Source organism: Camarhynchus parvulus, chromosome 1A (assembly GCF_901933205.1).
Source record: "Camarhynchus parvulus chromosome 1A, STF_HiC, whole genome shotgun sequence".
In the NCBI taxonomy this organism is placed as follows: Eukaryota; Metazoa; Chordata; class Aves; order Passeriformes; family Thraupidae; genus Camarhynchus; species Camarhynchus parvulus.
The window spans coordinates 13,835,902-13,850,264 of NC_044586.1; the positions used below are offsets into that span (position 1 = coordinate 13,835,902).

The window sequence follows — 14,363 nt, forward strand, 5'->3', positions numbered from 1 at the left end:
CCATGGCTGAGAAATCAGAGGTTCAACAGCTCCACAGATGACATTGCAATTAAAAGGGATAAAAATAAAAAATACGATGTTCAGAAGATATCAGTTTACAGTGAGCTCAAGTTTCCAGTTTGTGGAGAGTTGTTTGTTTTTAGAGAGGATGGTGTGCTGCTCCCAGCAAAGATATGTAAACATTTTCTCCCAAGCCAGAATCCTCTTCCTGAAGCTCCTGTCTCATGTCTACTGAAGCATTTAGGCCTCAGTGGGTCAAAGAGCTTCAAGAATGGCCAGAAGTGAAAGAAAGTGAGTTCATAATCACATTTTTGGTGTTGTTTTTTTTTTGTTTTGGTTTGGTTTTTTGTGTGTGTGTGCTAGGGGTTTAATTGTTGTTGGGTTGGTTTGTTTGTTTTAATGCTATGTCTATAGAATGCACTCAGAGTGTACCATTTCTGGAAACTCAGAGATTTATGTGTTTCAGCTACTACTATTCAGATGTGACTGGAACACCAGGAAAGAAAAATGTTCTGGGCAGTTCAAGAGATTTTAAAAAAGTCAAAGAAATGCTTTTGGCTTAACAAGTTTGCATCTTACTTGACATGCTGTTAAGCTTTATGTCTCAGAGCTCTGCTGGGAAGTGCTGTCAGCTTCTGAAAGGCTAGAGGTCAGACTGGAAAGCTCCTAAGCCTTGTCTGATTAGTGTGGGGAAGAGCAGAGAGGAGGTTCAGACTTCAAAGTGCAGGAACACAAACGCCTGGGACGGTGCAGAGCTCTGAGGGCTGAGCGAGCCTGTCTCGCAGGGCTCTGTGCTCAGCACACACAGGTTTGTGAGGTCAGTGTGGCTCTGCTTGCTGCAAACCCCCCAGCAGGGCCCACACAACGCCGGGGAGAGCAGGATGGACAACACCCACTTCCTGCACAGAGATTTGGGCGGGTGCTTTGCAAGGCAACTGTTGGCTTTCCAAGAATGATGTTCAACAGAAGCTGCTCCTTATAGAAAGGAGAAAATGCTGAATATCCCCAGCCACTGGAAGGCTGAGAAGAATTGGCTCTAGGTAAGTACAATGACAGGAACCCAGAAGAAGGGGTAAACTCTGCTGGTTTGCAGTGATCAATTTTGCAGCGACAAATTTTGCAGCTGTATCTGCCAAAGCCCTGGGCTGTGCCTGGCCTGCTCGTGCTTGGCAGAAGCGCATGCGTCTGTCGCAACCAGCAGAAGGAAATGTTACTGAGCTCCACTTCCTTAAGGGTCTGTGGTGGCAGAGAGGCACCGTGCTCCACGGAGAGGCTGCGAGGGACACAGCGAGGTACAGATGTGCTGTGGCAGTCCAGAGGGAGCTCTCACAGCTCTGCTCACCCTCACAGCCAGCTCTGGCTCACTTTCGAAGGTGTTGCTGCACCCGGGGCACCTTTGCCATGCAGAGCAAAGGTTGAGCAGGCTCATCCAGCCTGGCAAGCACAAGGCTGATGCCCTCAGCTCCTGAGGGTGGTGACTGGGCAGCCCAAGAACAGAATTGTGCCAGGGAAGTGGCACATGCTGAGCTCTGACAGCCTTCCCAGGGTGCAGCTGAGAGGGGAGGGTTGGACACACAGGAAGTTCAGGTTTTCATAGCTTGTGGGCTTGGCTTTCACATCTGCTGGAGAGTTACCTGCTTGCACTTTGTCATACTGTAAGTTGTGTTTGTATCTTCATTCATTCATCTTTTTTTCTTGTGTAAGGGAAAAGGTAGCATGAGGCTGCTTTTTAAGTATAAATTTTTCTCTGTATAAAGTTATTCCTGTTAAGATATAAAAAGCAAATGCAGAGTTGCACAAGACCATGTAGCAAAATATTCAGCAAAATGTGAAGGACACTACCTCTCTTGCTAGCAAAACATTTCTGTCTGCTTTTGAAGTGTTTCACCTCTTTTTATTTCTAGTTGGGGTTAGTTGATCCGTGGAGAATCCCAGCATGGAGCAGAAATGCTGGAAAGTGAAAAGGAAAGAATGTCACAAGTGGTCAGATTTGCAAGCTCATGTGATTAGGGCAGACTGGGAGCCCCAAGTCTCGGCAGGGGAGCTGGCAGGGGTTAGCAGGGGTTATCTGGAATGGGGATAGAGGGAAGAGAGAGTTGGGCAGCAGTGGAAAAAAGCTGCCTGGAAACATCATCCCACCCCACTTCCGTGCTTTCCCTTCCATTTCCCCGCTCCCCACCTCCCTCCTCAAATTCCATCCTTCAAATCTGCCAACTTCAAATTCTTCAGCCATGCCAATAGCAGCAGCATCATCTTGCTGTGCAGAGGGGAAAAAAAGGGACAGCCATGTCCAAAAAAATCTCCTGGTAGTGCTGGATCTCTTGAATGCCCTGCAATGGGAGAGAAGAACAGTTTGGAGCATTTTCCTAGGAGCAGGCCTGGCTGGTGTTGCTGCATACACAGGCAGGGCTGGAATGAGGTCTGTCTGAAGGAGACCGAGGCTCTTCCTTGCCCTTTGCTCTGGCAGCGTGGGGCTGCCACGCCTTTGCTTTGGGGACCTTTGCACTGTAAACAGCTCTGTGAGCGAGCTGCTCCTGTAATGATTTCCCCTCACTGGCCTGCTCTGAATACTCTTCATCCCTGCCAAAATACAAAGGGCGTCAGAGCTGGATAAATGATCATTTCCAGTTTCTGTTTCGATATCGTGTTCAGATTCTTCAGGCAGCTCAGAGTAGCTCTGTCACAGACCTTTGGAAGATCAACAGCTGGCAGCTTTTGGCTATGGATATGTGATCCATGATAGGCAATGTTGTAGGGGCAGCAAATTGGTGAGATACATTAAAAAAGTGTTGTCCGGGACCAAAACTGGGGGATTAAATGAAGGGTGAAGCACAGCAAGCAGCAAAGTAAAATCCCATGAGTTGGAATTATTGGTGGCTATCTGTTTTTTCTTCTCTTTGTAGGTGCTGTGTCTAGGATAGAGTGCAGAGCAGAGACTTTGCTGGTAAGTAATGATATCCCCTCCTGCAAGTGAGAGCTGCTTTCTCACTCCCTGTCCTCAACAGGACAGCAGGGAGAAAATAAGATTCATGAGCTGAGATAAAGCCAAGGTGAACATTGGGCAAGACAGACTTTACTTGGGGGACGTTAATTTATTGCCAATTAAAATATATTTAAATTGTGAGAAAAGAAAATTAGATCACTTATTCCTCCTGCATAGATTCCCAGGTTAAACTTCACTCCTTCATTCCTGACTTTTCTATCCCCTCCTACCAAAGCAATGCAGAAGGGAAGGGAAATGGATATTGTCCTCAGTGTGTAAGACTTGCCATCTACTCCTCCATCATTCTCAAAAATTTCCTGTGCTTCAGCAGGGTTCATTTCCCATGGGCTGCAGTCCTTCAGGATAAACACGCTCCAGCATGGGTTCTTCTCCATGGACTGCAGCTTCCCTCAGGGCCTGTCCACATGCTGCAGCGTGGCCTTCTCCATGGGCTGCTGGGTGGATCTCTGCTCCATGGACCTCCACAGGCTGCAGGGGCACAGCTGTCTCACCATGGCCTTCTCTGTGGGCTGCAGGGCAATCTCGGCGTCAAGTGTATTTTCTTAAAATGTTATTTTTAGGAAGATACATTTTGGAGAAAATCAGTGGCACAGGTCCAAGCCAGAGAGGTCAGGGTCATTCTTAGGTACTTACCATGCCCCATAAACATCCAAACACCAATTCCTCAGTTCTGGGGCAAACCCGCACTTTCCAGCTGAAGGGGGTCTCCTTTTTTAAGAAGCGAATAGATTTCTCATCAGGGATACTGCACAATTTGACAGCTTTGGAAAAGACGCCTACTTTGATCTGGATTTCTTTTCCAATGCAGGGCAGAGCAAGCAGCCAAGTGCCCATCAGCTCTTCTGCACTTGTGTTGTCTCCTGACTCATCTGTCTGCTCCTGAAAATGGAGTATGCCTGGTATTGGCTCGATGATTCCAACCAGTGGATTGAGTATGGGAAAGAGGTGAAATTCATCTGCTGTTCATGCCAAAAGCTTTTGTTAAGCCATCTTTGGAGAGTTCTTTAGAGCGTGTTGTTCTGCAGCTGGTGTGTTCTACACGCACCGCTGGGTGCCCCTGCAGTGCTGCTCCAATGCCTGGGTGGAATTGTCTTCTTAATTGTCCCTCAAAGCAGGACTGGAACTCTGTGAAAGCTTTCAAGGGACTGGCTTGGGAAGCGGGTGAATTTTCCAGAGCTGACAAACATAATTTGGCCTGAGCTGCCCACACAGGCTGTGGGGTTCTTTGTTGCTGCTGTTAGAAGCAGCTGTGCTCGGTGGGGTACCCCTCCATCTCAGTAGAACAAAATGCTTGAAGCCACAGAGACTTCAAAACATCCTCCTGCCACAGAGGCCTGGGGAAACATTGATATTTCCCCACAGTGGCACCTAAACCAAAGGGTGGTTTCTAACACATATCATTTCCTTGTTCTTTCTGCAGCACCCAGGTCATGCCACTGCCACTGTAACATCTGCATTTCTAGAGAATGAATATCAAGCTGACAAGAATGGTGTTATTTTCTTCAGGGCTGGTTCTCAGCAGTATAAGTTAGACTTTGCAGGTGAAGTATCTCCTTGTTTCAATTTCATTTCATAGCGCAGCTGGCTTGAAGGTTTTCACATTATGTCTGCATCTCTTTGAACAGCTCTTCTTCCTCCTGCAAATTTTCTCCAAGCAGAAATTGAGCAGTAGGTAAATTTCTCTAAACTTTTGACATGCCCCACTTGAGCTTCTACACTTGGGCATCTGTAATTAAAAAAACATACCCGACAATATTGTACATTCAGAAGAAGAGTTGAGAGTAAATGCTTCATGGCACCTTGGCTTATACATTTGTGTTTAAACACCTGAAAAGGAAGAATGAGAAATCAGGGGAAAAAAAAGGCACTGAAAAGTCAAAAGGTGAAGAAGTGAGCCTATAGTGAACATCTTGCAAGCTTCTTACAGGGAGAGAAAGCACAATGCAGCAAACAAAAATTTAGGGCTGGTTGCATAGAGAGAGAAATGGGATAATGAAAAATGCTTTTCTGTTTCTAATTTATTTACCCGTCTTAAAACTCCTGTTAGCTTTCCAAACTTTAAATGTTTCCTGGCATGAGTAAAGAGTGGCGTTTAAAGGAGGAAACAATGGATAATTAGCCATGTCACACAGCATGTGCTCTGTGATATTGTTACAGGACCAAGAAGGGAGGGCAGGCTTTGCTTTTAGCACCATGGAGCAGCCCTGTGCTACCAGGAAAGCCAGGTTTGTGGCCCCCATTGCACTGAAAACTCTTTCCTGCTGCAGGCCTGCCATCAGATGTGGTTTTCTCTGGCCAGCAGCCTGGATGTGAATACCAGTGCAGGTGCAGTTGGTGCTTGGTTGCCTTCAAGTTTCACAGCCTATGCTAGCAGGTGGCTGACCTTGCTGATCTCCAAGTAGGAGCAGTGCAAGTGGGAATGAAGTTTGCACTGGGGTGGGTGGGATACAGAGAGCACCACAATGCAATATTCAGGGCTACCTCCTCTTTTAGTTTTACTTAACATGGAAGAGCCTGTCCCTAGACAATGAATTATCTCATTATTGAGTTAGTGTGTTTTTCTTTCAAGACATGGTCCAAACAAATGTGCTCTTTAAAACTCAAAGAAGTGTTATTCGACTGCCTAAAGAGTCTGAAGATGGACAAGATGGAAGGTAATACACATATTGTTTAACAATGTCTCTAGAGGACAGCACCTTTCTGCTAAGAAGTTCCCCCTATCTGCCTAGAATACAATTTTATACTTCTTAAATTAATTTTTAGATACCTTTTTCTGACTGGTTTAACAGTACATTTTGCAGTGACAGTATTTGTAAATTATGCAACGCTTCTGTAAAACTCTCTGGAGGGATGTTTGCTGGCAGTCTCTGGCAGCTGTGACAGACCACTAGAGCAGATCTGCTCTCTCTGTGAGAGGCAAGGCCGCATAGGGCTGACATAACTGTGCCAGGAATTTTTATTCCTTGATTTATGCCCTAACACTAATAAATAAACTGTGCAGCAATTAGGAGCAAGGGACTGCCAATCCCAAGAGCTGTGGTGCATGTGGATGTCATCTCTTGGAAAGCTGAGGATAAACTAAAACTCAGAACAGGCAAATCCACTGAAATGAAGTGAATTAGAGGCACTTACTTGAGATACCCTATCTTATGGCTTTTTCTAAAATAAGTTCAGCTTAACAGAATTTGAACACATCTGCTATAAATGTTATTTTTGCTACTGATTTATTTTAGTAAGAACTGTCTCTGCTTTAGAAACTCACCAGCAGACAGTGCATGTGAAGCTGAGGGTTCAATTAAAGTGTTGGTTCAACCTAAGGTGTGTTCATTCAAAAAGAAAACAAACTATATCTTGTGAATGGATGCCTGAAGGCTGCTTTAGAACCCGTGGTTAGATTCACCATAAGGGGATTTGGTTAGGAGTATCACCAGCTGACTGGCTCCTTTTTCTATTCTGTAGCCAAAACATGACTCTATCACATCCTGTCTATCCTCCACAGTGGGACCAAACTGCACTACCTGATATTGGGTACAAGGTAGGACTTTCCAGCTCTCCAGTGGGTAGGGAGAGCTCTCTCCTGCACTGATCTTTCCAAGACCATAATTCAAGGCAATTGAGATATTACCAGCTTTTAAATGTGTCTTGTAAAATAAGCAAACTATGATGTGAAACAAGACTGGTATCATCTCCCCTGTAATACCACACAGGGTAAGAAAGGCCATTGCTGCTCGTACCTGTCCTTTGCACTCTCCCAAGGCACTTCATCCCCTGATAAACCAGATTAATTGTATCTTAGGGTGGTATTTCCTCTGTCAGTTTGGGGCAGGATGTTATTTGCTGCGGTAAAACTGCAGCTTAGCCCTGCAGGGCAGAGTAGAGTAGTGTGTCAGATGAAGGGGAAACTTTCACTCTGCTTCAGCCTGAATGCTGCTGCATTTCAGCTTTAGGTACTCTGAGCTAAAAATAGTCCAGATGTGGAGGTGCACCCTCAAAATGAAGCCTGTGTGGGATTGCACTGGTTTCCCTCAGCTGGTGCCTGTTCTTCCACATGGGGAGTGATGGTAAAGGAGGGTTGATAGGAAAAGAAGCAGCAGCTTGTGATTTTTGTGGTAGGGCTTTTCAGCAGATGTGAGAAGGTTGAGGAGTCCTTTGAAAGGACTGGGAGTTGTTACTCTCAGTAATACCTTATTTTTAGTGCTTTAAAAATTTTCAGTTGATACAGCTCAGCACTGATTCCCAAGAATATATAAAAATCAAGAGGCTGTTTGAGAAGACAATGAAAAATTACTGCATCAACCAACTGCAGAGGATTCAGAACCCAACACTTTGGGACATTTTTCAGTGGTTTGTATCTATTTTATTTCATTATCCTTACTGTATGAGAAGACTGGTATTTCCTGATCTCTTGTCCTCCGTAGTCTACATTGGAGCTGCCAAATTCAGCAGTCCAGCAGAGGTGAGGCTGCCACACATCTCTCTGCCCAGGTCTGGCTGGTGGCCCAGACTTATGACTGCCCCAAAACCTGTCTCGCTTGAGGCTTCCCTGGGGCACTCATGGAAGGGGACTGTGGCTCCTCTCTCTGTGACTGAGTTGTTAGCATTGCATCTGTATTCTTTTGTGTGTGCAGAAATGAGCCTTTTATCCCAAGCAAAATATGTATGTGATTCTTGCTAGTGTCATTCAAAAAGTAAATTCTTTTCCTTCATCATACTGACTGAGCTTTGGTGTTTCAACTTTATTCTTTTGGTTTTAGCCTCTTCCACCCAGGAGTTAGGAAAAAAAAACAGAGGAGACTTTTTTTGCTGATAAAGATAAGGGCAGAGATTATACAATCTTCACTGTAGCTTCACACAGCTCTGTTTTATAATCATATTTATGTATTCAGGATTTATATAACATGGGAACTGACCAATTCCTAGTCAGAGATGTTTGTCTCTTTACTCTCTCATGTGGTATGAAGTTGTGGGTGACACAGTCCATAGTGCTGCTGAGAACTTTTTGTTTTGCTGGCAGGAGCCAGCCTGTGTGGCAGGGTACCAGCAGAAGTGCAAAGCAGGCAGTAACCCCAGCGAGAGTGGTTTGTGTCACTGTTCCTCCATGACCCAGAAGTAGGGAGGAGTTGAGTTGGGAAATTTTCCTTGTGTGAACCAGGAAAACAAGTAGGGGTTGTTTGTTTATTTTGTTTTTGTTATGTTGGGGTTTTTTGGGGGGGGAAGTTGTGGTTTTTTTTGTTTTGGTTTGGTTTTGGGGGGGGGTTTGGATTTTTTTTTGTTGTTGTCTCTAGGCAAAAAGAAAAGATGAAGAAGCTCCATCAATTGAAAGGGGTGAATGAGAGGCTCCTGTTCCATGGCACAAATCCATCCCATGTGTCTGCCATCTGTGAGCAGAACTTTGACTGGAGACTCTGTGGGACTCATGGGACAATGTATGGAAAAGGTACAAGTGCAGAAGGGTGTAGGGGCTGTAGCAGCAGGGACTGCAGACCCCAGCCAGGCTGGGGGATGGGGGTGCGAAGTGCCTGATGGTTCCTGACCCACTTACTCCTGCCTTTAGGGCACAGTCACCTGTGCACATCTGCATTGCTTTAGGTAGCACCCACAACAGCAATCCCATTCCAGGAAGGGCTAAAACCACCTCTCTTTGCCTCAGGTACCTGCTCTTGGACAGGTGAGACTGGGAGGCTGATGGTGAAATGTGGACTGGAGTTTGTCGGTACCTTACAATAAGCCAATGTGGCAACACCTGGCAAGAATGTTCCCACACATTGTAGGGCTAGCTGGGCTTGCTGGATTGCTGGCTGCCAAGGTGCCGGTAGCAGGTGCTTGTCCCTTGGCTGGTGTGTTGTCTGACCTGTGGCTTTTTCTGCTCCCTAGGAAGCTACTTTGCCAGAGATGCCAGCTATTCCCATGAGTACTGCTCCTCTCTCGGTGGGCGCTACAGCATGTTCGTAGCTCAGGTTCTCGTTGGAGACTTTGTGCGGGGGAACCCTGAGTACTGCCGCCCTCCACCCAGAGACAAAAACTCAAACAGACTTTATGACAGCTGCGTGGATGACCCCACAGACCCTTCCATCTTTGTCATCTTTGAGAAGCAACAAATTTACCCTGCCTATATCTTGGAGTACAGCCTTGAGACCAGCTGTGTGGTCCTGTAATGAATGGTGGAATGTCTTTTGAATTCACACTGCATAAATTACTCTTCAGTACAGTTTTTAGAAATGTTTGTTCAATTTTAGTTGTAGCTTTAGAGCACTTTGTAGTGCAGTGAACCAGTATCAATCCCCTGATTGTTTGGGGGACATAGTTATTTGTTAGGGGCTATTCTTTCCCCAGAAGCAATGACAAGCTTTAGCATTCAGCATATCTCTAGCCTGGAATGGGGACGAACCTGCCTTACATACCATGATGCAGTGACACCTGCTGAGTTGAAATGACCTTGGTCCACTGATAGGTCACTTCGGGTTGATTCCTGCCTGTGATGGTGCTGATATGCCAAAGGGAGGCTGGGCAGGGAATGTGGAAGAAGGAAAAGTGAAAGTACCTACATCATGGTGCTCAAGAGAGGAATCATGGCCCGTCTTTGAAGTAAATGGCAGGAAGCTCCTGCATCCTGAAGGCGTTGTAATTAATGCTGGCAAAGAACTTTGGTTTGTTTCCTGGTCACATTGCTGACATTTCTTCTTACCTTGTTCTGCTGTGTCAAATCTGCATATCTCTGTGACACCCTGTCCTTCCTCTGTTCCCACTGGGTTTAGGTCAAGAAAAGCAGGGATATGGCAGCTGCTGAAGTTAGATCCCCACCATGCCATGACACCAGCAGTGAGGAAGTCCATGGTGAGCTGAATAATGGCACACAGCAGTGTCCCACCTGGGCTGTGGAGCCAGTTCCTGCAGCAGTGAGCAGTGAGACACAGGGGCTTTGTGAGGGCTGGCTGCTGGCATGGCCACCTCCTTCCCACCCTGCAGGCTGGCACTGGTGGTGTCTATTCTGGATTACCCTGCTGCTGCTGCCTGGAACTTCTGATGATGAAGTGTCACAATGGTGTGTGCTCCAGCTAGGATGGATGGTGGGGAAAGCTTGAATTGTGGTCATAGTACTTGAAACTTGGTGGATAATGGGATAACATTTGGGATGAGTGACAGCATGGAAACAAAAATGAATGGTTTATTTTAAAACAGTTGTGAGGTGTAAGTTGTAATTCAGCAGAGGAGTCACAAGTAGTTCACCTGTGTGTGCCATAGCTGGGAGGAACCAAGAGGAGGGCTGTGTGTAGGATCTCATCAGCTTTCCTAAAGCTGCTACCTTCAGGCACAATCAGTGCCTTTAGAGAATTTTGAAAGACAGGTGACTGCAGTAACTCCCTAAGCTGCACTAATTAATACAATTCCATGTCTCACTGCTTTTGTAGAAGCCTAAAGGTTCTTCTTTTGCAAATTAGTGATCTAGTCTTGTCAGTCAAAGGTGAGCAGAGAACTTTCCACACAGTCAGGAAGTAAAAATGAAAGTCAAAGTGACTTAAAGTGGATGGGAAGGGACTGAACAGTGACTATTTTCAGCTGTCACCCTACATTGGTGCTTGCAACATTCCATAGATTTCCTCCATGGCTTCATCAGATGGGGCGCTTGGACGTGCAGCCTTTGGGTAGGACAGGGGCTGGGAGATGAAGGTTTTTGGAAGAGTTTTGCTGTTATACAAAATACTCAGTGGAATGATGCCTGTGTATAAATCATCTTCCCCCATTCTTCTCCTCTATGACAGAAGAAACCACCCATCATGTGGGAGAAAGTTATTTCCAGCAAGGTGGGCTTCAGAGTATGATTGCCAAATTCATCAGAGGCAGGAGAAGGTAAGGAAGGGCCTACTGAGAAGCAGGCCAGCCACAAGAAAAGGGGGGGGGTTGTTGATCTGAAAAAGAGGAAACCAGGCAGAGAACAGAGGACAGGCGTAAACATGCACAGTTTGGAAGAAAAATAAGATTTTCCAGTAAGTCAAAACTATTTCTGACTACAGGGAGAGATTCTCACAGCCTCCAGCCGCCTCCAGGATTAGGTGCTGGGTGTTATATCAAGAAGATCAGGCAGGATCTGGTGTGAGCAGCTGTAACAGTGTGCAGTGGTGTGGCACTGCTTGGGCTCTGCCGTGCTGGAGTACCAGATCTGACATGGAAGTTCTCCTTGAGGAGAGGTTATGGGGCTCAGGTTGATTTTTCAGGGTTGCTCTTTCAGGGTCACTCTCTGCAACTCTCCCTTCATGCTGCTGCTCAAAGGAGCACTCCCCCCTCCAGGTGGGTGCTGCTGCTGTTCCCCCGTGCCACTGCTGGATGGGGGGGAGCAGATGCAGGGAATTCACCTGCTTGAAAACAGACCTAGCCAAAACCCCCACAAAACCCAAACCCAAAATACAGTGTTCAGCATGAGCAATTTCCAGTTCTGCTTGTGTTGACACCAACAGAGAGCTAGCAGGCTGTACCATGATTTTTAACTGGCATAAGATGATCCTGAACCTCTAGCCCAAGCAGATCTGGGAATCTAAAGCTAAAAGACTCAGGAATATTTCAGCCAGCGAGGCACTGAGAGCAGAAGCTGCTAGTAAAAGTGAAAGCAACTTAATCTATGAATACTTTTTCAAGAGACTTTTGCTCAGGATCATAAATTTGCTAAATCTTCTTCCTAACCTGAACCTCTGTCTGCCTCTGGACTACCTGGGTGCCTTCAAAGTACTAAACAGAAAGCATTCCTCAGCACCCTTTTAGATGAGAAATGCTTGCAAACCATCAGCGTGTGTGCTAGTTGGCAGGCACCAAGCATGGATCTGTTGGCTTTTCATTCACTTTTTTTTCCCCCTGAAAAGAAATTAAGATCTATTGAGAAAAGGTTAAATTGTTTCTGACTCATGCATGTGATTGACAGTTTCACAGTCACCAAGATGGTGATGGGACAGGTCTGGCCTGAGGAACACTGATTTCTGAGGGGTTTGCTTCTTCCTACCTCAGCCAGCCTGACACAGGATGGGCAGTGCTGCAGGGGGCTTGTTCTGCAGCAGCAGCCTCTCTTTGTCATCTCCTGGACAGGCTGCTGTGGGCATCAGCAGCTTCTCCAGTCATTTCTTTAGCAATTGCTTTTCAGGAACCAGCAACTATTCATAAGGATCAATGGATGCATTTTGTACTCATATAAATAATGTATTTTTTCTATGTGTTCAAATGTACTGTCTTTGCCTGCAAGGATGTTAGCTCAAGTGATCTTTTCATCATAATGTATTTCTAATTGATTTTATTGTGGTTCTCTTAGAGCTTCACAGCATGCCTGGCTTTAACACAGTTGGTTACATGTTCATACAACTGGTGTAGGCTTTCTATTAAATAACACCTCAGCAAATTTTCAGGCTTTCTTTTCATTTACTGGTGCCGAGTTTGACTTCTCAGTATTTTTAAGAAACCTTTTAACAATTTTGACAGAATTTATTACAGGATGATTAAACTGCAGAAACCTAATGCTTGATTGAATGTGCTGAATGACATATTATTTTCCAAAACATTCAAACTGTTAAAAATCAACCTGAGCCCCATAACCTGGCATGACCACTGTATGGGTGCCAGGTGAAGAAAACACAGATATTGTTCTTGGCGTGGCATGCTCAACAATTGCATTATTTAACAAGGCTGTTTCTAGATTGAGGGAATAATGAACCCAGATCACTGTGGTAATGATGGGGGCTGAGGGTTTGGGGAAGGGCAGGAATCTTTAGTTAGGGGCCTGTAAGAGACAGATCTCAGGCAACAGCTTTTTCTGGCTGTTCCTGTTTTTTTTCAGTGCCTGTTGTCTGGCATGTTGAGTCCCAGGTACGATTTCCCAGAGCAACTCAAACTGTCTTTACAAGGTTACTTTTACATCTAGCTTACAAATAGGAGCAATAGGGAAGGCTGACCTGGTTCTTATCCATCTGTTCTTAATAAGCTTAGATTTCCCTTCCAGATGGTTTTCAGCGATGTCAGAGGGCCCATTGTGCCAGTGTTCAACTTAGAAATGCTTGGGAAATGTCTACACGTGATATCCCCACCACCGGAGGAAGCTTTGTCTTTACTCACTCCCAAGGAGAAGTTTTATTTCAGTGTGTGTTCTGTAAATAATTTTTCTTGGTCTGTATCTTCAGCTTTGCTCTCCTTAACTGTATTTTATTTTCAATATAGTTTTCCATTTACTAAGTCCAAAGCAGGTGTTGGAAGTCACATTGGTCTCTGGTTAAACAATTTGTGCACCCTTTCATTTTTGCATCTTGCAGGCTCTTTCTGACTGCATTTTGCAGATAGACCCTTGCAACTTTCAATTTGCTTTTCTGTTAAAAATTCCCGCAGGTTTATGGGGCTTTTTTACTATGTTCTGTAGCTTCCATCTCAAGCTGTGATCCATTCTGCTGTCCTGAAAGCCACCTGACCTTTGTTTTGTCTCTCAGCTTAAGCAAGTTCTTCTAAGAGTCTTTTTTTATATCCTTTTTCCTCTTAGATCCTCATACAATGTGACCTCATTTTAGCAGTGACACAACCTCTGCCTTCACATAACTTATTTGATTGAAGGTCCTCACATCTATCCTAATGTGTTTAAAAATCCCTTTTTTGCTTGTTTGTTTGTTTGTTTTGTGGGGTTTTCTGGTTGGTTGGTTGGTTTGGTTGAGTTTTTTTTTCACTGAGCAAGTCAAATTCCTTACTAACAGACTGTCCTCTGTACATTTCATTAGAAATGTGATTAGTTTCACTGTAGGCTACTAACTAAACCTAAACTTTGAGACAGTGCTATCAAAATACAGTTTTCCTATCAGGATCTTCTCCACCTGCTTCTATGCCTAAACAGTCTGAGTAACTCAAGGACATGTCTTGATCTCTGGCTTTTCTTTTCCTTCCCAGATTGACCTTTGGATTGTTTTTCTTTTCTTCCCCTCAACTTTCAGTTCTATTTTTCCTGTAAACATGTGGCATCTCGGCAGTTTCCTGAGCTGAAACATAATTAATGACATAAGTAAAAAAGCTGCATTACATAACTGGGAAGACAACTTGCAGGACTCTATCTAAATGCCATCAAGCAACATAAAATTAACATAATCCTCTAATGACTGTTAATTCAAGGTGATTGTGAAAGTTGTTGTTCATTAAGAGAAGCAGCTCTTTGCAGTGGCATGAGCTACATGTACTGGATAGCCAGGTGATCTATTCCCACACTTGTGGAGGTTTTATTGGGGAAATTATAAATAAAAACTTGCCTTTACATTAGGCAAATTCAGAAATATTGACTTTTACAGGTAAAACATGGGTAACAACCAAATAATACTATTGTTAACTAACCAAGCTCAGGTGTCAGCTCAGT

The 14,363-nt window shown here is 44.8% G+C and overlaps 1 protein-coding gene across 1 annotated transcript; it reads left to right on the forward strand.

The window, feature by feature from the left end:
* The first annotated feature begins 239 nt into the window (after positions 1–239).
* Positions 240–9,162, forward strand: LOC115910381 (protein mono-ADP-ribosyltransferase PARP12-like). The gene is made up of 8 exons (XM_030960502.1): positions 240–291; positions 2,904–2,944; positions 4,425–4,545; positions 5,574–5,658; positions 6,464–6,539; positions 7,218–7,348; positions 8,290–8,441; positions 8,879–9,162. The coding sequence occupies exons 4-8, from the start codon at positions 5,576–5,578 to the stop codon at positions 9,157–9,159; spliced, it is 723 nt and encodes a 240-aa protein (XP_030816362.1). The 5' UTR covers positions 240–291; positions 2,904–2,944; positions 4,425–4,545; positions 5,574–5,575; the 3' UTR covers positions 9,160–9,162.
* Positions 9,163–14,363: the final 5,201 nt, after the last annotated feature.

Coding starts and splice junctions, on each gene's coding strand:
- LOC115910381 (XM_030960502.1), top strand. CDS start 5,576: ATGGTCCAAACAAATGTGCTCTTTAAAACTCAAAGAAGTGTTATTCGA. Junction 7,349..8,289: donor CTTTGGGACATTTTTCAGTG/GTTTGTATCTAT, acceptor TGTTGTCTCTAG/GCAAAAAGAAAAGATGAAGA. Junction 8,442..8,878: donor TGGGACAATGTATGGAAAAG/GTACAAGTGCAG, acceptor TCTGCTCCCTAG/GAAGCTACTTTGCCAGAGAT.